The 23513-nt window shown below is 45.6% G+C and overlaps 2 protein-coding genes and 1 long non-coding RNA gene across 7 annotated transcripts in view; 1 reads left to right on the top strand and 2 right to left on the bottom strand.

Moving 5' to 3' along the window:
- Positions 1-958: 958 nt before the first annotated feature.
- Positions 959-6515, top strand: LOC130541583 (uncharacterized). The gene is made up of 2 exons (XR_008955650.2): positions 959-2304; positions 6266-6515. It is a non-coding gene; the product is annotated as an uncharacterized LOC130541583 (long non-coding RNA).
- Positions 1834-20456, bottom strand: BTN2A1 (butyrophilin subfamily 2 member A1). 5 transcript variants are annotated; one of them, XM_014345237.4, is made up of 8 exons: positions 20319-20456; positions 19734-19854; positions 18625-18972; positions 14934-15215; positions 13052-13273; positions 12481-12501; positions 12366-12392; positions 1834-2295 (listed from the first exon to the last, which is right to left on the bottom strand). In XM_014345237.4, exons 2-8 carry the CDS (start codon positions 19822-19824, stop codon positions 2288-2290), a joined length of 999 nt encoding a protein of 332 aa, XP_014200723.2. In that variant the 5' UTR covers positions 19825-19854; positions 20319-20456; the 3' UTR covers positions 1834-2287. The 5 variants fall into 5 exon arrangements, with proteins under 5 accessions (XP_014200723.2, XP_034817501.1, XP_014200722.2 ...); XM_034961610.3 differs by having other exon boundaries at positions 1834-2139; XM_014345236.4 differs by lacking the exon at positions 1834-2295 and adding an exon at positions 8816-10735.
- The window catches only part of LOC100976925 (butyrophilin subfamily 3 member A3), a 17687-nt gene continuing 14495 nt past the window's right edge, over positions 20322-23513 (bottom strand). The window contains exon 12 of the mRNA XM_055113259.2: positions 20322-20428. The gene's annotated coding sequence lies outside the window, so the exon portion shown is untranslated. The remainder of the gene's footprint in view (positions 20429-23513) is intronic.

Raw genomic sequence — 23513 nt, 5'->3', positions numbered from 1 at the left:
TGGACAACAGAATCTCCTTAGGCCCCAGGCTTCACAAGACTGTGACCTCCTGAAAGTCCATCAACAATTGGGCAGGTGGTCAGGGGCTTTTTATCGCATGACCACAAGAAGAATAAAGGCTGAAGGGAGCCAGAGAAAGAGCCTTTGGGGAAAGCATAGATAAGGGGTTCTGTCACTCATGTTGTAGAAGGAGATGCCTCCTGCTTCATAGTCCAGGAAAATCTCAACCAGGGGGCTGGGATCTGACAAGAAGAGACGGGTCTTGAGTGGGGAGAGGGCCCAGTACCCATTTACAGATGACTCCACAGCCCAGATCCCATTCTTAAGAGCAAGGAGAATTTTCTTCCTACAGACTCCAACCAACCATTATTTCCCATCTCCCACCTCCACTTCCTGGTAATGTCTCTCTGAGGTGAAGGCTTCCAGGCCTAGCACACAGGGCCAGGAGTCACATCTCTCTGGTTTTTCAGGCAGTTTCTGACATGAATCTTCCAGTCAAACAGATTTGAATCCTAATAAAGAAAGAGGTGAGGGAGGGCTATGTTTGGGTCCAGAGTCACTTCAACTGGAGAGAAAGACAGAAACAAAAAGTCTGACCATTGGTGAGTGTTATGGTTACAGGACTATTTTTGCTTCTAAGAAACAGAGCACTGCTGTAGGAGTTGACAGGTCTCCTCAGGGGGAGGGCTGTTTGGCCTGCTCAGGGGTCTCCATTCCCCCAGGCTCCCTCTGTCACCAGCAGCCAGAGGGTGATGTTAAGAGTTGACTGTGCCCAGGGCTTGTAATGCCTCGTGAGATAATCTCACAGGAAGCTGGACTCTTGGCCATCTTCCAAAGCCCCTCTCTGTGTTCCAAGGAAGTATTAGGCTTTCTTTCTTTTTTTTTTTTTCCCACAACTTAAAATCTCTGTGTTCATCACTAAAAGGGTATCAGCATTTTTCATTTCCACTTATTTTAGGTCTTTGGATACCTCAGAGGTTAAATCTCAGCACCCAGAGCAGTGCCCAGCCACTGACCTGCACAAGATCGAGCCAGTTTCCATTCTATAATAAAACAGAAACAAGAGTCATTGCCAGGTTAAAGAGAAAATCAGCTGGGTATGGTGGCTCACACCTGTAATCCCAGCACTTTGGGAGGCCAATGCAGGAAGATCACTTGAGCCAACTAAGGAGTTCGAGACCAGCCTTAGGGAACATAGCGAGACTCCATCTCTACAAACAATTTAAAATAATAAAGAGACAGAGAGAGAAAGAAAAAAAAACCTTGTGTAATTTAAAGTAAAAGACAAAACTAAACTTCCTCCTTTGTATAGTGGTGTGAAGAAGAGGAAGAAGAAAAAGAGGAAGAAGAAGAAGGAGGAAAATAAAAAGACAAAACTAACATAAAAATCTCAGGAGCTTCTTTGTAAAATGAATAGAAATTCTTCAATAGGCCTCTGGGGCTGAGATGTGAGGAGGAGGAGGAAGAAAACGAGAGTGGGAAGGACGCACTGGAGGACTGCTACTATCTGAATCCTATCGCCTACAAAACATCAACTGATCAGTCAGGCACAAGAAAGTGTTCTGCTTCTTTCTGTCACCTTAGACATAACCTGGACATCAAACATCGGTGAAAAGAAGAGAAAAAAAGAAAAATGAAATAACCTGGAAGCTCCTGATGATTTGAGATCAGATCTTTACATACTAAGAGATGGTTGCTATATCTGGGGGCCTTGAGTGAAAGGCAGCAGTGGGAGCCCAGCACCCATTTCCAGACAACTCCACAGCCCAGAGCCCAAACTCAGGCGTTATGAGTTGAATTTATTTTGTCAAACAAAAAGAGTCAAACTCTGTAAAATATTGCAAGAGATTTATTCTCAGCCAGATATGAGTGCCCAGTGGCTTGTGACACAGCCCCAGGAGATCCTGTGAACATGTGCCGAAGCGGTTGGGCTCCAGCTTCTTTTTATACTTTATATTTATTGAGATGTTTTAACTCTGCAGGCCAGAGAGAGAGACCTACCTGAAACCGGCCTGGGCAGCTGGAGAAGAATGAGGGTGAGCAGACATCTGGGCAAGCCGGAGTTTGGGAAAACTGCCATCTTCGACCTTCCTGGAGCAGCAAGATACTGGTGTGAGTCTGTCAGGAGCTTCAGCCTAGCTGATGAATGGACAGGAGAGAGCGATGGGCTCTACAGACCCGCTCAGCAGTTCTTTCCAACTTGGAGTGCTCTGGTCATTTGCATCTGAATCCTGCTGTGTCTTCTCTCCAGTGGAGATTTTCAAACCAGGCTGCCATCAGCACCCACTCACCACCCTAAGTTTGGTAAATGACATATAAAACTTCAAACTGGCCCTACAACTCAAAAGGAGACATAGGAGAAGGGAGGCGTTCATGGGTTGCATATAAATGAGCACAGTTTGAAATCACTACACTAAAAAAAAATCTTTCAACTATAATAATATGTTATTTACTTTCAGCAATGAGTCAGTCAGGAATTTAGCCCAGGAAATCAACAGAAAAATAGACTCCTCCCTCCCCTGAGATGCTGCCTGCACTGGATTCATGTAAATTTAAATATAAATTTAGATTGATGTTCTTTCACCATCCTCCCCCATTATCCTTCTCTCACTTCAATCATAAATGCTCTTCTGTTTGCATCATAAATTTTTCCCCTCAATCCAGTACATTTTTCTTTTTTCCTTATATTTATTTTATTTTATTTTAATTTTTTAGAGATGAAGTCTCACTATGTTTCCCAGTCTGATCTTGAACTTTTGGGCTCAAGTGATCCTCCCAACTCAGCCTCTCAAAGTGCTGAAATTACAGGCGTGAGCCACTATGCCCTGCTGATCCTGTACATTTTTTGAGTTCATTGTACCAATAGTTCCTCCATTAGCTTGGTTAAACATTCACAAAACAAAACAAAATGCCCCCAAATGTGACAGCTGAGTCCTTGTAGGAAAAAATCCTTAAGTGAAGCTTAGTATCCTGGGGTTCATTGCATATTCATATATACAAATTTGGGGACTCATGCACTAAAAAGACAGACTCCTTTTGTTTACAGTAATTCAGCCTTTGCTGTTAAGGTGATTAAGGCAAGTAGGTGTGGGTGGAGAGATAGTGACAAAGGAAGTGAACTAGAGGAATAAAGATCAAAAGATGGGAGGAGGTCACTAGGTCACAGTTAAGCAAGGGCAAGCAGGCAGGAACCAGCCCTGTTGCACTGGTGTACTTGGTCACCTGGGAAGGGTGTTGACAGGCTGTTGTGGGGATGTTGGGGACATCTAGAAAATATGGAGTTGAAAATTTACAATATACATATGAATCTTTAAGGCACATCTCTTTTTAGAACCTTTTGGAATACGTTCCTAAACATAACCAGGAGATATTTTAGGAGTCTTTTCGTCTCCTGGCTGGGGGCAGTGGCTCATGCCTGTAATCACAGCACTTTGGGAGGCCAAAGTGGGTGGATCACTTGAGGTCAGGAGTTCAGTACCAGCCTGGCCGACCAGCCTGGCCAACATGGTGAAACCCCGTCTCTATTAAAAATACAAAAAATTCGCCAGGTGTGGTGGCGTATGCCTGTATTCCCAGCTACTCCGGAGGCTGAGGCCAGAGAAGTGCTTGGCTGGGAAGGCGGACGCTGCAGTGAGCCGAGATTGTGTCACTGCACTCCAGCCTGGGCGACAGTGAGACTCTGTCTGACAAAAAAAAAAAAAGGAGTCTTTGCTCCTTTCTGACTGTAATTAGTTCCTAAGAACATGCAGTTGGAAGGTTTCTCTATTCAGGTTGTCCCTCTTCAGCCAAATCTCAGCCTCTTCAGGTCCTTACTCTTTGCATTCTACCCTCTCCATCCTCACCCCTTTCTCTGTGCCAGTTCCCCTCTCAGCTTTTCAGTCCCTTTTCTTCCAGGCCTTGTAGCCCTGGCTCTAAGCAATTTTCCCCACTTACTCCTTAATATTCCTATCTGAAAATCATAGCCCACAAAAAAAGGTAATCAATAGTTTTCTGTTGTTAATAAAAACTTTAGACAAATTAAATTTAGCAGGGTTTAATTTGAACAAAGAACAATTTGCAAACCATCAGAACGATCGGGCAGCCATCAGAGAGGTTCAGTGAGCTCCATTCCACAAGGGAAGTGACACACAGAAACAGCTTAATTGGTTACAGCTCAGAGTTGGCCTTATTTGAACATAGTCTGATCACTTGGCTGCAGGGTTGACTGCCGCCGACTGAAGTTCGGCTACTGGGATTGGCTGAGACTCAGCTATTTGTTACAAAAGTATACTCCCATGCCTTAAGCTTTCAGTTAGTTTACATACTAAGTTAGGTTGCAGTTCATTATTTAAGGACTCAAGTAAAGAGCCATCCCTCAGGCTAAATGTATACATATCTCATACCAAATTTAGTTTAATTTAACACAATTATTTCTGCTATAGTTAAGATTCTCTGATCCAGAATAAAGGAAAAGAAAGCATGTGCTGTACACTCGGTCCGAGAAACACTAAGAGAATCCTCTTTGTAGGAATTTGTGTTTTGATTGGCTCAGAGGTACCATTTCTCATCAGTTGCTGGGCAGAAGCCACTGGGGACGGTTAGAATGAAAACTGAAACGATATTGAATTGTACACATTGACGAAAAGTTTCAGCCCTACCTCTCAAAGTGTTTGCAGCTCTCTGTGTTTACATATTTGAATCATTAATGTGTGTGTTACATGTACAATCAGTGTTTCTTCACATTCAGCTGTCTTTTATATCATAACAGAAATATCAGGAGAACTGAGTGGAAAAATGAAAAGATTTTAAGAAGAGAAGATAGGTATTAATTAAAATGATACTGTGGCAGTTTGCAGACATCCCCTTGCATGTAATTGTTACATGGAGGATATTATCATCTTTTGTTTTGGATATTATCATCTTTTACCACAGAGCCAAATGAAAGTATGAACACAATGAAAACTAGATTTATCGCATCTATTTTAGTACCTCCAAAATTCAGGTCTCAGATCCATTACCAAATTATAGAATTTTCTGGTATCCAGAGTTAGTGCTGTCTATAACTGCATATTTTATATTTTTCACAAAATTATTTTGGGTGTGACTGAAGCTTTCTTCACCTCTTGCTCCTTATTTGTGCCATACGGTGTTTTCATGTGTATTTGTTTCTCACTCTGACAATGAAATATGTTCTAAGGTTAACCTTTGGGTAGACTGTGGGGGATGTCTTTGTAAGGGGTCCTTGCTACAAACCTTGGGACCTAGTGATAGCAGACAGGAGGCAGTCAGATGCCTAGGCAGGTAGCAATGGGTCCCCAGTGATACCCCACCTCCAAGCTGAAGACAGTTTAAAGCCTGAAAGCCAAACTACAAGGTAAATCCTCAGCCCAGATTGAGAACTTGTTGAGAACTTGTCTTCCTGTTTGGTGCACTTTCCTCTGATTGGTCCTCACCCTTCAACTACTTTCCATATACCCACCCTTTCCTAATTGTTTTTTTTACACTGTTGTGGCCATCTTTGAGTGGTGTCTTCACTTTAACCTTTTTTGCATACTCACAAACCATTCAGCACACACTTCCCATTCTGAGTCCATAAAACAGGCCTGGACCCAGCCACACAGGGGGAGCTTTCCTGCCTTCAGGTAGGGGTGCCAGCATCCCCTCTCTGCTGAGAGCTGTTCAGTCGCTTGATAAAATTCTTCTCAGCCCTCCTCACCCTTCAACGTCTAGTGTATCCTCATTCTTCTTGGGCATGGTACAAGAGCTCAGGAACTGCTGAACGTGGGTATAAGCTATAACAGGTGAGCTGGGGCATGCCAGTTTAGCCAAGCGAGGCTTGGGTGGGGTGTTGCTGGCCAGAGGTCCCCTGCTTGCAAAGTGACAAATAAAAATCCTGTATCACTAGCACTTGCAACTTTAGTTGGGTCACAAATAAAATATAAAGGCCTATCATTTGTTTATGTTATAAAACAGACCCTTAAAGTAATTAAAACTCCTAGGACCTAGCTGAAACCTTGGCTGGTAGAAAATGATACTACAACAGTTTGAATTTAGGCTCTGTGGTAGAGTTGGCTGGCTGCTTGTTCAATACCAGATCTACTTTTCTCAGTAATAAAATCCCATTTTCTTATTGCAAGGTGTCCATCTCATTTGTAGACAGGGGAAGCCAAGGGACTAAGTTTGAGCCAATTGCTTGAGGGTGGAAGTTTATCAGATTATTTAAGGGGAGGCTAAAACAGCTGGTAGACCCTTACACTCCCCTTACTTTCTACTTCCTCTTATCTAGAATATGGACTTTGGAGCTGGGCAGCCCTTTTGTGACCATGAGGCAACATTGAAGATGCAAGCCACATGCTAAGACAGAAGAAAATAAAGACAGAACTAAGCTGGGGCATGTATGACATTTCAAGCTCTCAGATCAGCCCTTGATGGCCACCATCCATATTTATTGACATGAAAAGAAGTCCTCATTTTGTCAAAGCCAATGATATTCAGGACTGTTATTAATAACAAAATACAATTCTTCCCTCTACCCACTACAGTGTATCATGAAACTCTTCAAACATATAGGAAAGTTGAGTATGGAATCTCTATCTCCAGCCTTGAGGTCTCACCTGGACTCTTGGTTATTCAATGGACTACTCTGCATCTCCATGTGCCTCTCTAATAGACTCCTCAACCTTAATGTATCCACAACTGAACCTTTGGTTCTGCACCACTCCCTTCTTGCTCCTTGTCTCTCCGTTTCCCCATCTCAGAAATTAACAACTTCATCTTTCCAGTTACTTTTCCTTCCTTCCTTCCTTCTTCCCTTCCTTCCTTCTCTCTCTTTTCTTTTTTGAGAGTCTCACTCTGCCACTCAGGCTAGAGTGCAGTGGTGCACTGCAACCTCCACCTCCTGGGTTTTAGTACAGACAGGGTTTTACCATGTTGGCCAGGCTGGTCTCGAACTCCTCACCTTAAGTGATCCACCTGCCTTGGCCTCCCAAAGTGCTGGGATGACGGGTGTGAGCCACCGCGCCCAGCCCATCTTTCCAGTTTCTTGGGACTAAAACCAAAGATCTACTTTTCTCCTTTGCCATATAAGGACACATTTAAAAGGCTGTGAACAAGGATGCAGGCTCTTACCAGTTACCAAACTGCTGGTGCCTTGGTCTTACATTTCCCAGCCCCCAGAGTGCAAGAAAAAAATTTTTGGTTGTTTATAAACGACTCAGTCTTGGTATATTTGTCATAGCTGTCTGGGCAGACTAAAACATGCACATAAACAACCCTGTTTTCTGCCTTAACAAATCAGGTATTTAAATATATGTTCCTGATTCTTCCCATAATGTGTCATTTGTAATTTCAGTAATATAATTTCAGACTGTTTAAAAAGCTTTTTGTTCAACCCAGTTTTACAACTGGATTACTGAGTTGTCTAAAATCCAAAACACTATCATTTAAGCCAGCATTTTAGATGCCTGATTGTTTCAGTCAGGGTTCTCCAGAGAGACAGAACCAATAGGGGATACAGACATGAGAGGGCATTTATTAAGGGAATTGGCTCATGCAATTATGTAGCCTGAGAAATCCCATGATGGGCCATCTGCAAGCTGGAGACCCTGAGATTCTGGCAGCATGGCTCAGTCAAAGTGTGACAGCCTCAGAACCAAGCTGATGGCGTAACTCAGTCCAAAGACCCAAGGCCTGAGAACCTCAGGGCCACTGGTATAAGTCCCAAAGACCAAAGGCTGGAGAGCCTGGAGTTGTGATATTGAAGAGCAAGAGAAGAGTGTTCCAGAGAGACAGAGAGAGAGAGAGAATTCACCTTTCCTCTGCCTTTTGCTCTGTTGGGCCCACAGCTGATTGGAAGGTGCCCAAAGATATTGATGGCAGATCTCTTCCACTCAGTCCACTGACTCACATACCAGTCTCCCCTGGAAACACCCTCAGAGACACATCCAGAAATAATGCTGCATCAGTTGTCTAGGTATTCCTTAACCCAATCAAGTTGACACCTAAAATTAACCATCACATTGATTTACTTCCCGAATCCTCTATCCCAACTCTCAAATATGGTTTGAGGATTCCTGGGGTAGGGTTGGGGGGGGGTCTCTGACATAAATTCCCCCCACTCTTTGTTTGAGACGGGAGTTTCACTCTTTCACCCAGGCTGGAGTGAAGCAGCACGATCTTGACTCACTGCAACCTCCACTCCACTGGGGTTCAAGGATTCCCTGTCTCAGCCTCCTGAGTAGCTGGGATTATAGGTGCCCGCCACCATGCCTGGCTAATTTTTGTATTTTTAGTGAGACGGGGTTTTGCCATGTTGACCAGGCTGGTCTTGAACTCCTGACCTCAGGTGATCCACCCACCTCGGCTTCCTAAAGTGCTGGGATTACAGGTGTGAGCCACCGTGCCCGACCTGTGTTTTGGTTTTTTGAGGCAGAGTCTCACTCTGTTGCCTAGGCTGGAGTGCAATGGCAGGATCACAGCTCACTGCAAACTCCAACTCCTGGCTCAAGCAAGGAGTTGGAGTTAGTCTTTTTAGTCTCCTGAAGCAGGGACTACATGCGTGCGCTACAACACCTAATTTTTTCTGTTTGTTTTTGGTAGAGACAAGGTCTCAGTTAACCAGAACTGTTTTAAGGGGCCTGCAAGGTTAATAATCTTATTTTCATATTAATAATAAAACACAGTTTGTTCTTTTTAATCTCATTCTGTCACTAGGATAAAATTTTCTTGAGCCTATATAGTCTATGATATCTCAACAGAGTGAGTATAAAGGCAGATATGAGAATCCAGTCATATTCTTTCAAGCCACACATTAGATCTGGAAAAAGTTAATCAATGCCACACTTCACAATAAAATTTATTTTGCTTTGGATACCATACTTATTTTTCACAAACATTCTACTTATATTAACCTATAATTGGCTTATTCATGCTATTTTAATATAAATTAATAAATGTTGTAAATGTATGTATGTAATGTAAATAAATGTTGTAAAGGTAATAAATTAAAACATTTCTTAGTTTCAATCTCAAATGCCATAAATACCAACAAATATTAACCCAAATAAACAAAAACTCTTTGGAATCCTCCATCATTTGTAAGGCGTCTCAAGATATCATGAAACCAGGAAGTTTGAAGCCACTGGTGTCCCCACTGAACCTGAATACTGAGGTAGATCTGGTCCATTACTCCTTGGCTCAGCCAGGACCTCAAATTTCAGCCACACTCAGGGACTGAGTACTGACTCCTTGCCAACTGCAGGGACACCTGAGCCAAACCACATCCACGTGCATCCATGTCCTTCATTCATCTTCATCCCAGGTCCAGGCCTGTGGATGTGCGCTCTGGAAATCCTGGGGCTGGGTGGAAATGAGCCATCATCTCCCAGGTCCCCTTAGCTGTTATGGTGGGACTTAGCCACCCTTACAACCTTGGTCCCTCCCAGCTCTCTGGTTCCACTTCCTCTATCTCTGATCTGCATTATCTGGTTCCCTCTCCTCTCTGGTGGTCCTGTGGATTCCTCTCTCCTCTTACATCCTGGTGAACCCTGTAGGCCTCATTCCAAGTCCATATCTTCTGGTGCCAACTGGAATACTGGGCTTAATGTGGTCACCCTGATGTTAAACAGCAGGTTTGCTGCCCATCAACTTCTCACACTTTCTTCTTGGCTGGGAGCTGTGTAACAACTAGTTCCCTATGCCTGGATCCCATCCCATAGTTACAAGCAAAGGAACTACTAAAAACACAGCCTAGTGAGGAGGAGAAAACTGGGGCTGAGGTCTGGAGTGGGTGTGAAAGAGGCAGCTGGAAGATGTTCTCTTGTGTGACCAGAGGGGAGGAGGGCGTGTCTTCCACCAGGGGTGTTGTGCGGTGGCTGCTGAGATGACCAGGGCTTGTCTACATGGCTGTGAGACCAAGGAATTGATTCTATAGGCTCTGGTGGGTCCCCACTCTGTGAAGTGTCAGGCCCTCTTCAGGCACCGTGACCCCATTGGCTCCTGCGAGTGCAGGGCAGATAAAGATGGGGCTGTCCTCACACCCCAACCTGAAGAAGGGCCTCACAGGCACGGAAAAGGCTGAACGGGGACATGTGTAGATGTGCGATCTGTCCCTCATGTTGTAGAAGGAGACATCTCCTGCTTCATAGTCCAGGAAGACGCCCACCCGGCAAAGGGATTCCTTCAAAGGGAGAATCCTATCAGGGGAAGACACGGCCCGGTATTGCCCTTTATGCATCTCCAAGGTCCAGAAGCCATTCTGAGGAATCAGCAGGACCTCCCCTTTCCTCTCAACACTGTCTCTACAGACCCCCACAGTCCACTCAATCACGTTTTCCACCTCCACCTCCCAGTAATGTTTCCCTGAAGCGAAGCTCTCCCGGCCTAGGACACAAGGCTGACTGTTGAATCTCTCTGGGTTGTCAGGCACGCTCTCCTCTAGGTGCCTGAAGGGGCACCTTCTCACACTTCTCCGGTCCTCTGACAGGAAGAGATCGGGATGAGCGGTGTCTGGATCCAGGACCACATCGACTGCAGAGGAAGTCTCAGGTTTAGGCCTGGGGTCTCAGGAACCCTGGGGATTGTGTGGTTCCTGATCCCCAGAGAGGTCTCAGATATCTTTGAAGGGATCCCCACGTAGTGGCCACTTCCATGAAGGCTCTCTGATCCTAGGCAGCTCACACACTGAGAATTACTGAAGCTGCACTTCTGTCTCTCCAGAGACAGAAGCAGTTCTCTCAGTTTGAGAAGAATTGGAGCTCTAAGAAATCCGGAAAGTTTAGCAAATGAAGTAAAATCAATCATTCTTATACTTTCTCTCAGCATTCTAAGATGTGTTCCCTTTTCTATTCAAGACATATGATCTCTGGCCAGGCGTGGTGACTCACGCCTGTAATCCCAGAACTTTGGGAGGCTGAGGCAGGTGGATCACCTGAGGTCAGGAGTTCGAGACCAGCCTGGACAACATGGTGAAACCCCATCTCTACTAAAAATACAAAAATTAGCCGGGCATGGTGGTGCACACCTGTAATCCCAGCTACTCAGGAGGCTGAGGCACGAGAATTGCTTGAACCCAGGAGGCAGAGGTTGCAGTGAGCCCAGATTGTGCCATGGCACTCCAGCCTGGGTGACAGAGCAAGACATCATCTCAAAACAAAACAAAACGAAACCCCAAACGAAGACCTATGATCTCTGGGATTTTCTTTACTTAGAAACTTTCCAACTTGGCTTAAACCAGCACAAAGGCTTTATGTCCTGCTCCTCCTCTCCCCAGTGGATCAACTAAGGTGAGTCTTTCCCTTCACACTGTCCTGGAGGATAAAGGGTCTCTTCATTGGTCCTATGTGTTCCTTTTACCAGATCACAACTGACTTAAATGACTGACAAGGGCACCCTTCAAATAATGAAGAAGGAGAATAAATGTCCCCAAAAGAAAACCTGTTGCCTGAGGGGTCTGTGGGCAAATATAGGGAGTAACTATTCCCATCCAGTTTTGCTTCAACAACATGGGTCTGATGTCTTCACATATCACTTCTGTAGGTACAAGAAATGCTCCAGACTCCAGGCATTCTGTAGACCTCTCCCATCTGTATTTATTCTTACTTATTCAGTCTACTTTTCTATTGTGTTAAAATGATTTCCTCCATTCCCCAAGTTAATATGTCTGGCTGTGACAATTTGCTATTTTGTCCCAAGTTGACAGTGGCAATTTTGAAATTCACCTAAAGAGGAAAGGTCCATGTGCCACGGTATCTGGTAAAGCTTGGATTCTGTGGTGCTTATGGGCAGAGGGGCTGAATCATAAGATGAAAAGTGCTCACTGGGAGTGGGCAATTGGGTTCTGTGCTCTGCCACCCACCTGAAACCCCTCCCACGGCAGGCTATACACAAAGTATTAGTGTTCTCTTCAGAGCAGAAAGGCATTTCTGGCCACCTATTGGTACACCCTTATGTCAGGCTTACTAGGGACCCTCCTGGCCTCTTCCCTACATGGGTCTTCAACTTGGCACAGTCTACACCATCCCCAGGATATAAGCTGCTAAGATAGCATTGTCTTTTTTCAAATTCATCCAGGATCAAAGAACAACAACTACTGAAATGTAACTCTTAGGAAGGCTACTATATATGGGACACCTCTGGTAATCATGCATTAAATTACTCCAAAAGATAAAGGATCCTGGGATGTAAACCATAGGGTGGACTGAGAGCTGCTGGGATTCCCTGACAGAAGAGACATGATGCATCATTGCTGGGACACTGTTGATGAACTGACCCCCGTTCCCTGCTGTCCCCAACTTGCCCTGGGCCCCTTGCTCATTTCCTCTAAGGAGTCCTGTTAGCTGGCTAGTGTGGAGAAAGCTGAGATCTGAGGGAACATCAGAGGCACTCACCAGCATGTAAGAATGTTCTTCTCCATCCTGCAAGGGACAGACAGAGACGAATGTCATGAGATGTTGCTGAGCAGAACTCAAATTGTACATGTAGTTAAGGAAAGGCTAAACTTACGCAATTCTTCTTGAAGTTTCTCTGAAAAACAAACAGAAAGAAAATCATGTCTTTGACAGAAGAACTAAAAGAAGTTGGGTTTTTAGTAAACAATGCAGGAACTGTCCTTTCTATGAACAGCAACATCTCCCTTCCCTCATGCCTAGGGCACTGTCAGAAACCAGAAATGATGTATGATCAGGTGGCTGGGCAGTACCAGCACATTGTTACATTTGCTTTTGCTCAACCGTTTAGTACTTTATGTAGCCAGATGAATGAATGCAAGGTGGGCAGAGTGAAAGAATGAAAGCTCTGAGAGATTCATTCCAAGGACATGAGAGTTCCAAGTCCTTGCTGCTGCTGTGCATTTCCTCTCTCTTCTGTATGCTGGTACCTGGGAGAGCTGTGTCCTTTCTATGGTGGTGAACTGTCCTTCTACTCTTTTTCTTTTCTTTTTTTTTTTTTAATTAAACAGGGTCTCACTTTATCACCCAGGCTGGTCTTGAACTCCAGGGCTCAAGTGATCTGCCTGCCTCAGCCTCCCACAGTGCTGGGATTCAAGCCATGAGCCACCATACTCAGCCTCTTTTACCTTTTACTTGAAGTTCTTCCTCTTTTTGCACACGTTCTTTCTCCAGTTCCTTTACAGCAATTTCTCTTGTTTCCCGTTCAAACTCCTTTTCCCCTGACAGAATCTTTTTTTCCTTTTGGAGTTTGTTGATCCAATAGATGCATATGGCAATGGGTATCATCAGAATAACCACAATGATAGGCAGGGCCACTGCACAGGGAGACACACTGGGCATAAAGGATTCTGAAAAGGCAGCCAGAAATGTCCACTTAGTTTGAAACAGAACATCTGGGGTAAGAGTGCCCCTAGGAGCACACTTGAAGAGCTCCTCAGCCACCTGCTCTCTTGCTTTCTCCCTCAGAAAACTCAGATGGAGAAAGTGATGCTGGCTCGCACCTGGCTGACACCTCAGTGGCTTCCAGGGCCAAGGCCCAGAGGTAGCAAACCAGTCACCATGGGAAGGACCAGGATGAATAAAGCTAACCCGTCATACTGAGTCGGCACAGCCACCACCCTGCCTGAAGCTACCATCACTCACGCCTGGAATACTGTGGTGCCCTCCTTCTTATTCTGCCCTTACCTTCTGTAGTCTATTTTCAACAGACCAGCCCTAGTGTGATCATGATACTTCTTAGCTCAAAACCTTCCAACGCTTTCCACGTCACTCGCCCTAAAAACCAAAGACTGTTTGTGGCTTACAATGCCATGTTTAATGTGTTTTCATTGCCTCTGTGAATTCATCTCCTTTCACTTCCTGCACTCACTCCATTTCAGCCACACCAGCATCACCTTCTGGGGGTCCTGGAAACTGCCAGAGATGTTCCTTCCCCAGGCCCTTTGCATATGCTCTTCCTGTAGCTGGGTTGCTCAGTCCTTAAGCATCTGATGACTCCTTGCCATCAGACGGGATGGCTCAATTCCCATCTTTACAGTGAAGTCTTCCCTGACCATTCTGTTAAGAATTGCAATGTCTCACATTGCCTCTTTATTCCTTCCTTGCTTAATGTTTCCTATAGATGTTCACCACCATCTGATAGAATATATGGTTAACTAATCACTTTTTGAGGGAAGAGTTCTTAATATAATTTGTTCAATGATTTACCCTTGGTAGAACAGTGTTTTGAACATACGATATGCTTCTTGACCATTTGTTGAATGAATTATGAGTGTGTGTCTATAAGGAATTTCCACAGCTCTGTCCTGTGGAAAATCCCCTGCACAGGAAGGGATGGCTACAGCATACAGGAACACCAAGTGTAGAGAGTCACTTATCCACACCACCCTCCATGTGTTATGGTTGTTTTCAATGTCTAAAAATTGCTGGCCGGGTATGGTGGCTCACGCCTGCCTGTAATCCTAGCACTTTGGAAGGCTGAGGCAGGTGGATCACTTGAGGTCAGGAGTTCGAGAACAGCCTGGTCAACAAGGTGAAATCCCCATCTCTACTAAAAATACAAAAATTAGCCGGGTGTGGTGGCGTGTGCCTGTAGTCCTAGCCTTCGGGAGGCTGAGGTATGAGAATTGCTTGAACCTGGGAGGAGGAGGTTGCAGTGAGCCAAGATTGTGCCACTGCATGCTAGCCTGTGTGACAGAGCAAGAACTTGTCTTAAAAAAAAATTGCAGCAGTGTAAGGACCTTATCGGGGGGAAAAACAACAACAACAACAACAACAACAACAAAAACAGGTTTACCCTCAGAGAAGAGGCTCCTACTCCTGAGTTTTGGGACACTTTGATTCTCCTTTTGTGAGAAGCGGAAAGGCTTCAGCTCAGCTGCAGCCTCCAGGTCCTTAGGGCCCAGGACCATTTCACCCACACTGCTGCCCCCATCCCCGTTCTGGGCTCCATCTGTGTGCTGAGGATCCCCCATGCACTCGACGAGTCTCAGAGGGCAGAGAACTAACCTGGAATAAAAATGACACTTTCTTTCTTCTGGCCGAGCAGGGTGTTGTTGATAGAGCAGGACATGTTCCTCACAGACTTGTCTCTGATGATCACAGCCGTGGTGACCATGAAGAGGCCGTCTGCATCAGGCATGGAGACCTCCTTCAGGGCAGGCACAACCCCACCGTAGGGGTCCCTCCACACTGTGAGGGGCTTTGGGTACCACCCTCCAGATATGCACTCCAGCCGGATGCCCCCGTCTTCATGGCCCCTCATTGAAATGAGGGGCTTAGAGCCCAGTCCTGTGGAGAGATATCAGGGTTCAGGCAAAAGTCAGTGCCTTTTGCATCTCTTCTGTGAAACTGGAAAGTAAAGGTAAAAAAGAGGGAGATAGGAAGCAAGAAATAGGAAGGAAGAAAAAAAGGATGAGGGTAAGGAAGAAAGAACATTGATGTTGGAGAACACCAGCAGGCCAATGGGCCACATAAACTGTGAGCTCTCTAAGAGGAAAGGATCCCATTGCACCCTTTTCTTTGTGGTCCACCTATAGGCCCCATCACAGCACCAAGCATCTATCTGTCTGCCATAAATGCTTGTTCAATTTATCCTGCCAGACTAATTTTCTCACTTTGAGATGGGTGTGTCGACTCCAACTTCAAACAGGCAGGTTTTGGATTTCACTTTCTGCTTCTGGGACGACTTCTCAGTAGACCTCAGCTTCCAGAAGCTCTAGAATAATAACGAGAAGGACGAAAGTCTGCCAGGCGGGCAGAATCCTAAGAAACCTTTTGATCCAAAGACATTGACCCTTCTGTCTAGTTCAGAACTTCACATAACCACCGCTTTCTACCACCCATAGGAGGTGATGGTTTTTAGGAGACTTGACAGATCTAGCCTGCAAATCCAACTGTAATCCTAATTCACACTGTTTACCTCCCAGAGGCTCCATCCATTAGGCAGTATTGCTTTTGTTGTTTTAGGGACAGGGTTTTAGCTCTGCTGTCCAGGTTGGAGTGCAGTGGCAAAATCATAGCTCACTGTGCCTTGTACTCCTGGGCTCAAGAGATCCTCCTGCTTCAGTCTCCCAACTAGCTAGGATTACAGGCATTTTCCACCATTCTTGGCTAACATGTTGCCCAGGCTGGGTGATTTTCTTATAGTACTTGGAGAACATCAACTTATTAGAAAGATCTGGATGATCCAGGGACTAAGATAACCATACCACTTTTTCAATATCAGAGATCATCACCAAAAATCCTAAGAAACTAGACTCACCCTAACTACAATCCATCTTTAAATGAATCTTCCTTAAGAGTAAACACCAGGTATGAAAGAGCTGCAAAAGCGTGGTCCTGGGAGACCTTTCGGCCATGTGTGACCATCTAAACTTCTTCTGAGTAATTCCTTTGTAAAGTCTCCCAAAGAATTTTCCCAAAGACAGGAAATTAAATCAATAACTTAAGTCTGGTGCTTTGGCTCAATTTAATTAAAAAAAAATTTTTTTTTTTGACACAGTCTCACTCTATCGCCTGGGCTGGAGTGCAGAAGCATGATCATGGCTCACTGCATCCTCGACTTCTGAGGGTCAGGTGATCCTCCCACCTCAGCCTCCCAAGTAGCTGAGACTACAGGCATGTGCCACCATGCCCAGCTACTTTTTTTTTGTATCTTTTTGTAGAGACTGGATTTTGCCATGTTGCCCAGGCTTATTTTTATTTATTTATTTATTTATTTTTTAGACAGAGTCTTGCTCTGTAGCCTAGGCTAGAGTGAAATGGTAGGATCTCAGCTCATTGCAACCTAGGCCACCTGAATTCAAGTGATTCTCTGGCCTCAGCCTCCCAAGTAGCTGGGACTACAGGCATGTGCCACCATGCCTGGATACTTTTTGTAGTTTTAGTAAAGACGGGGTTTCACCATGTTGGCCAGGCTGGTCTCCAGCTCCTGACCTTGGGTGACCCACCCGCCTTGGCCTCCCAAAATGCTAGGATTACAGGCATGAATCACTGCACTCGGCCCAGGGTCACTTTAATTTTTATCAAGAGATAAAACTACTTGTACATTTAAAGGCTCAGTGGAATAAGAATTAAAATAACTCAGCAAATTGGAAAACGAAATTCTTCAAAACATTCTATGAGGTTCAATACAGGCAAGCATGACAAAATAGATTTAAGGGCAAAATCAGCCACCAACCAACCTAACAAAGAGAATACAATGAACAAACAAACAAAAAGTCCTAAGCAATCCAATTCAGAGTGGGAAAGGCCAGGCCAGTGTCAGTTTTATAGGCAAAGAATGGCAGATTCCTGCCGCGCAGAAACCATAACTGGTCAACCCTGGAGTGCTGCTATGAACACAGTCATGATGCAGGGTCAAGAAACCCTCCTTCCATGATATTCTGCTTTAATCAGATGCAAGGTTGCCTTTGTGTGTAGCAAAGATGGGGTCTCCTACCTGTTATGATTTGAGGCCCCCAGGGAAAGACCCAATTCCCTAGTCCTCACCTCCTCTGTCTGGTCTGATAGAGTGAAATGCCACCACAGATTATCCTGCACCTTAAAGGCTTTTTCAGTCCTCAAATATATCTTTTTTGTTGTTGTTTAATTTTTGATACAGAGTCTTGCTCTGTCACCCAGGCTGGAGTGATGTGGTAAGATCTCGGCTCCGGGCAACCTCTGCCTCCTGGGTTCAAGCAATTCTTGTGCCTCAGGCTCCCAAGAAGCTCAGATTACAGGCACACTCCACAAAGCCTGGCTAATGTTTTTGTATTTTTAGTGGAGATGGGGTTGCACCATGTTGGCCAGGCTGGTCTCGAACTCCTGGCCTCAAGTAATCCACCTGCCTCTGCCTCCCAAAGTGCTCGTATTACAGGTATGAGCCACCACGCCCGGCCCAAATATATCTTTTAAAGCATAATACACTAACCCCAAAACTGAAGTAATCACTTAATGTCATTTTAACAAATTCCTAGAAATCCCAGTTTAAATGCATTTTTATGTGGAAGGCTTCCCTATTACCTCCCAGCGAAATTTGTAGTCTTTCTCTATGGAGTTAGCAGGAACTATATATAATTTTGCTTCTGTATTTCGTCTTGGTTTAATAAAACCATCTATTTACAATAAGTCACTCTCTCTGCAATCAGCATTTTGGGAAAGACGAAGTAAAGATTAATATTTATCAAGAAATAAGATTTGATATGTTGTAGTTCTCTGGGTAATCAGTTTATTCCAGTTGTCTTGGAACAATTATTGACAGTGTCTCCTCTCACTCTCAGAAGTGCAACCTGGGAGGCAGAGGTTGCAGTGAGACAAGATCGTGCCAGCGAGGGTACAACAGAGCAAGACTCTGTCTCAAAAAGAAAAAAAAAACCCAAAAGAAGTGCACAGTTCAATGCTAAGGCAGGTATAAGACTTCTCTTCCAAGACTGACCATTTTCCCCTGCTCACGACCTCAGCTGAATTCTGCATGTGCTTCTCAAGAAGTGAAGCCCTTGGCTTAGCAGGGCAAACCCACTCATGTGTCCCTTGTGCAGGAGGAAGGATTTTTCCCTGGAATTCCGTTTCCACAGGGAGAGTGTCCCTGTGGAATCTCCCTGTGGAAAGGGGAGTCCAGACAAAAATTTGCTGGTCTGCAATGGGCCTGACGTTAGGAGAGAAACTTTCCCCAAAGTCACACTGTGCCAAAGTAACAAAGCAAAATGAAGCGACGCACCTGCCACTACAAGGTGCAGGATGGCCTCATCGTAGGACCTGCCTTCTTGGAAGTAACAGCGGTAGGTGCCGTTTTCCTGGGCTGTGATGTTGTGTATGACCAGGGCCACGCTGCCCCTGCTGATGTCTTTGCTCACAAAGGTGGTTCTTCCTCGGTACTCCTCCATCTGCTCCTCTGTTCTCTCTCTGCCACCTTTATACACAAACACTGCGGGGGAGAACTGAGACCGGAACCACCGCACCTCCATGTCCTCAGCATTTTTCTCGGGTGACAGATGGCAGCGTAACGTAGTGTTTTCTCCAACCGTGGCCAAGATGGGATCAGTGGGCCCCACGACAATAAACTGGGCTGTTCAACAAAGGGGTAGAGTCAGACAAAGACACCAGCCATCACATCTGTAAGGCAAGAAAGGAAGCAGATATTCTAGGGACAAACATATTTTTTCCATGGCCATAGGGTGTCTTTGGGCTGAGAAATCTGGGGACCAGTAGCTGTGGCTAGTCGACAGCACCCCTGGGAGCAGTAACTATAAAGTGTGCTTCTGCTTCATGAAGGAAACCCTGAGGAACCTGCCCTGAGCACCCTCTGTCCACCCTGTGCCCTTGAGGGGTTTTTCCTCGATTTCCCAATCTAGTGCTGTGCCTGAGTGTACTGTAAACTTGAGCCGTGCAATAGGACACATATCCACTAGCTAGTCCCAACTGAAATGAGCTGTAAGTGTAAAATACACACAGGATTATGAAGATTTAAAATTTCAAAATGTTGACTATCTCATTGGTAATATGGTATATTAACTAAGTATTTAAATATTCATATTTGATTATTTGGGGCGAAACAAAAATAGTACACAAATTTATTTCATGTTTCTTTTTACTTTTTAAAATAAAAAGTAAAATTTAATTTTTTTTGAAAATTTGCAATTGTACATGCGCTTGGCCTTTGTGCCTCACTGTATTTCTTTTGGACAGTGCTGGTATAAATTCAATGAACATGTTCAGAATGAAAGGGTAAGTCAACAACTCCACAGTCCTTCTTTCTTTCCCTTTGCAGACTACAGGGTTGATGTTCCTTTCTGATAGGTGACAGCAGCAAGTGACACACATCCCTACCTGAGACCAGTGCACACAGGCTGAGGAGGAGGAGGAGGAGGAGCAGGAGGGAGGCTGGCCGGGAGAAGTGCAGGGCAGCAGCTGATTCCATGAGCACCCAGAGCAGGCAGGGACAGGAGGCCTAGGGTTACAGAGGAGAATCAGCCTAGGAGTCTTGGCACCTCAGTGCTGGTCGGGCCCAACCTCTCCCGTCACTCAAGTAGGTCTCATCAGTGCCCCAACTTCAGGGAGTCCCCTGCATCCGAAGGCTCAGGTATGTCCTGAGAGAGGGATTCCTTAAACATTCCATGAAGTAAGCCATCAATGCCAAGATCAAGGGGGCCTTTTTCCGCCCTCCTCGGCTCACTTCTCTGGCCAGAAGGCAGTTTCTTCAGTTGTCGCTGGATTCTACCACACCCTCCTCCTTTCACTTCCTCCTCCCCGCGACCCACGCCGGGCAGCCTGAGGCAAAGACAGGCGAGGCCGCGCCTCCCCACCGGTGGGCTTTCCCTGTCCCAGGACCCCGTCTCGTGTCCACAGCAGACCCCGCTTCCCCCACCTACTGTGCCCACCCCGGAGCTGTAGCGCCTCCCCTCCGTTTCCTACCTTCTAGAATTAACGTTGCTTTTTCTTTTCTCCGCTGGTTCTCGACGATTCTCCAGTCGTCCCTCTTCTCTCCAATCTGCCCAGGGGCACAGGCACTACTAGACACAAACCTTCCCAAAAGAGGAGAAAAAATTGTTCTTCCCTTTCTCCTAGGTCGCCATGTTTGCAGATGAAGGAAACGAAATCTGGTCTCCTGGGCTTCCACAGTCCCAAGATTTCCCTAAGTATTTTAGAGCCCAGGATTGGCCGGGTGTGAGTGAACCAGCCAATGGTGTCGAACCTTATTTCTCAGCAGTTGCTGGGTAGAATACACCGAATCACAAATTTCAAGCAGCAAATAACCTTTTGAGATTATCGGGTCTTTTTATTTCCTTTTTCTTTGTTCGAAAGCAAGACTCTCTCTCTCTCTCTCCTCTCTCTCTCTCTCTCTCTCTCTCTCTCTCTCTCTCTCTCTCTGTCTCTCTCTCTCTCTCTCTCTCTCTCTCTCTCGCTTTGAGATTCCTTGGGGAGATTCCCTGGGGTTTGTCACCGAGGTCGGTGGCTTTGCTGGTGTCCACAAGGAGAGGCCTCTCTATGTAGAGGGCAATTTTGCTGGGGAGGAAACATGAGGAGGAAAACATAAGCCGCCCCCTTTCCAAAGCCAGAGGACTCCTGTTCAAGTTGCTGGCTTTGGAGGTTGGGCCTGGAGCGCAGGAGGGCTTGGGGGAAGCAGGCGTGGCTGGAGCGGGAGGGGTAGCAAAGGAAAGGAGACAGCAGTTGCAGTGGCTGTTATGAAGGCCTTGTCATTCATTCCAAAGCTATCGGATAAGAGGTGCTGAGAATCCTGACTGAGGATCAAAAACCTTTTCCCTCAGGGAGGTGGCATTCTGGTGGTGGCAGAAGATGGAATTGAGCAAAACTTTCTAGTTCTCCTTCACCTTCTAGATAGTAGGTGGTCAGGTTGGGTCCAAGAGCCACACACACACACACACCAGCACACATACCATCCTCCCGTAAACAGCATCCCTCCCCCAAAGGCTCCAATCTTGTAATTGTAAAGATATCTTCCAGAATAATCTTCCCGAGGCCCAGTTGTCAATATTCCCCTCAAGTGTCTAAATGCTTAGTCTGGAGGCCTCCAATTCCCTTCTGATTCAATTCAAAACTTTGCAGTTAATACGCTAGCAATGGCTCCGCAGTGGCCTTGCATCACAACGTTGCACTCCCTGTGGCCAGCGCTCCCTTTCCCATGCCATGCCTTTCATTTCAATTGCTTGCTCCATCTCTGCCCCGTGAAATCCTGCCCAGCCTTCGTGCCTACTTCCTCCAAGAACAACTCTGAATGTTCCTGCCTGAAGTGTTCTCGGCCTCTTCTGACACCCAAATCTTTTGCTGTTCCCATGTCCTGTCTTGTATTATTGTTACTCAGGTATCCACTGTGTCTCTGCTGTGACAGGAGTACCTGCTTCTCAGGACAGACTTCTGCAGGATGTGATTCCTCTCACCTTACAGGGCCCAGCTCTAAGCTCTAAGCTCTGCTCTTAGCTGTTGTTCAATGCATGAGTGACATGCTCAGGGTAAGGTCATTCCCACCACATCATGGCCCAGTTCCTGGAGTCATTTGGCACCAGAGTGTGAGAGAGAGGTGCTAGCAGGATTAAGCCACTCTAGGTCAGGATTTCTAGGACTGGAAAGGAGGTACCAGTAGGTTCCTTCTGCAGAGAAAGCTCTTTGATGAGAATAAGCTAAAGAAAGCTCGGAGAACTCTTTTTTCCATTGGACTGACCCTTAAACTGTCTCTTTCTCATACAGTAGTCTCACACGTCACCTGATGTTTCTGGATTATAATTCAAATAAGATTCTGGGTTGAGTGGCTTATGAGGATAAATACATCAGTATTAGAACTGTATGTATATGAATTCCAAACAGGACTGGGCAGCTGTTGAGAAGAGGCAGAAGAGAAGGATGAAAGGGTCTAACACCATGGCCAGCCGGGATGAGATCTGACTTTATATTTTTTTACCTGAAGAAATAAGGCCCAGGGCTTTGAAGTAGCCCTTTTGCCAGAAGCATCCAGCTAAGCCAGGCCTCAGCCTCTGCCAAAGTTGATCTGAGCTAGAGGGAAACGTGTGTGTTCTGAAAAGGAAGAGGATCAGTTGACGATGGGGTAGCTTAGAAAGAAATCAGGCTCTACTGGGGTGTGCCCGGTTAGATAGTAACAACCTAACCCAATCATGCTCTGTAGTGGGAGGGATAGAGACAGGAAGGGTCACGTTAGCAAGGTTCTTTATGGACCTGCCAACCCTGGAAGAACCAGGATACAGGGTAAGCACTGATTTCCTTTTGCTTTACAATAAACTACAGTCTTTGAAGGTAATATAGCTGTGTCATCTCCAGCTATAGAGTACTCCCAGGGGAGGCCTAGACATGTTGACATACAGAAAATCCATTCCTACTCTGCCCTGTTCAAATTCTAGATTCCTGACTCACAGAATCACTGAACATATTATAATAGTTGCATAAGCTTCTGAATATTAGGACTACAAGCAATATTAACGAGTACATTTACCTTGCCTCAAAGAACACATTTTTTCAAAAAGAAGAAATGATACTGGGCTTCTAAAAGAACCAAACGTGAGAAATTTGCCTAAACTCTTTCCATCTTGGAGCCTTCTCTCTGCTCGTCTGCTTTGGTCTTCTCTGCAGCCCACCATCCTTTAGTCCACACCATGAATGGAGCATTTCTTCCCACAGCTCCCATGCACATCTGCTACAGGAGTAACTGGCCACATGTCACTTGGTCCTCTGGCCCAGCCTGGGTCAGTGTCCATCCCAGACCCAGTCCATGTGGTGAGGCTGCAGGGCCATGTGATATGGGCATGTATTGGAAGAGAAGAGGTCACTAATGCTAAATGTGGTACAGCGAGGGCAGAGAGACCTTGAAAGGCATTCAATATATTCTCAGAGGCAGAGCCCTTATAACAGACGCTGTTGATGCCCCATCCCATATTCTCTTGGCCTATCACAGTTTGCCAATAGCTGAGGCACAGTTTTCTGCAAGGATGACAACCTTCCCACCTCCAGTGAGTATCTCCCTTCTCCTTTGCCTGTGAGCTTTATCACACCCGTGATAGTTGCTTTTCTGCAGTTACATAGCCCAATCTTAAAGTGCATTAGAATTAACACTCCCAGGCCAACCTTCAACCAATTCAAGCA

Source organism: Pan paniscus, chromosome 5, assembly GCF_029289425.2.
Source record: "Pan paniscus chromosome 5, NHGRI_mPanPan1-v2.0_pri, whole genome shotgun sequence".
Classification (NCBI taxonomy): domain Eukaryota; kingdom Metazoa; phylum Chordata; class Mammalia; order Primates; family Hominidae; genus Pan; species Pan paniscus.
This window is presented reverse-complemented; position numbering and strand designations above follow the sequence as displayed.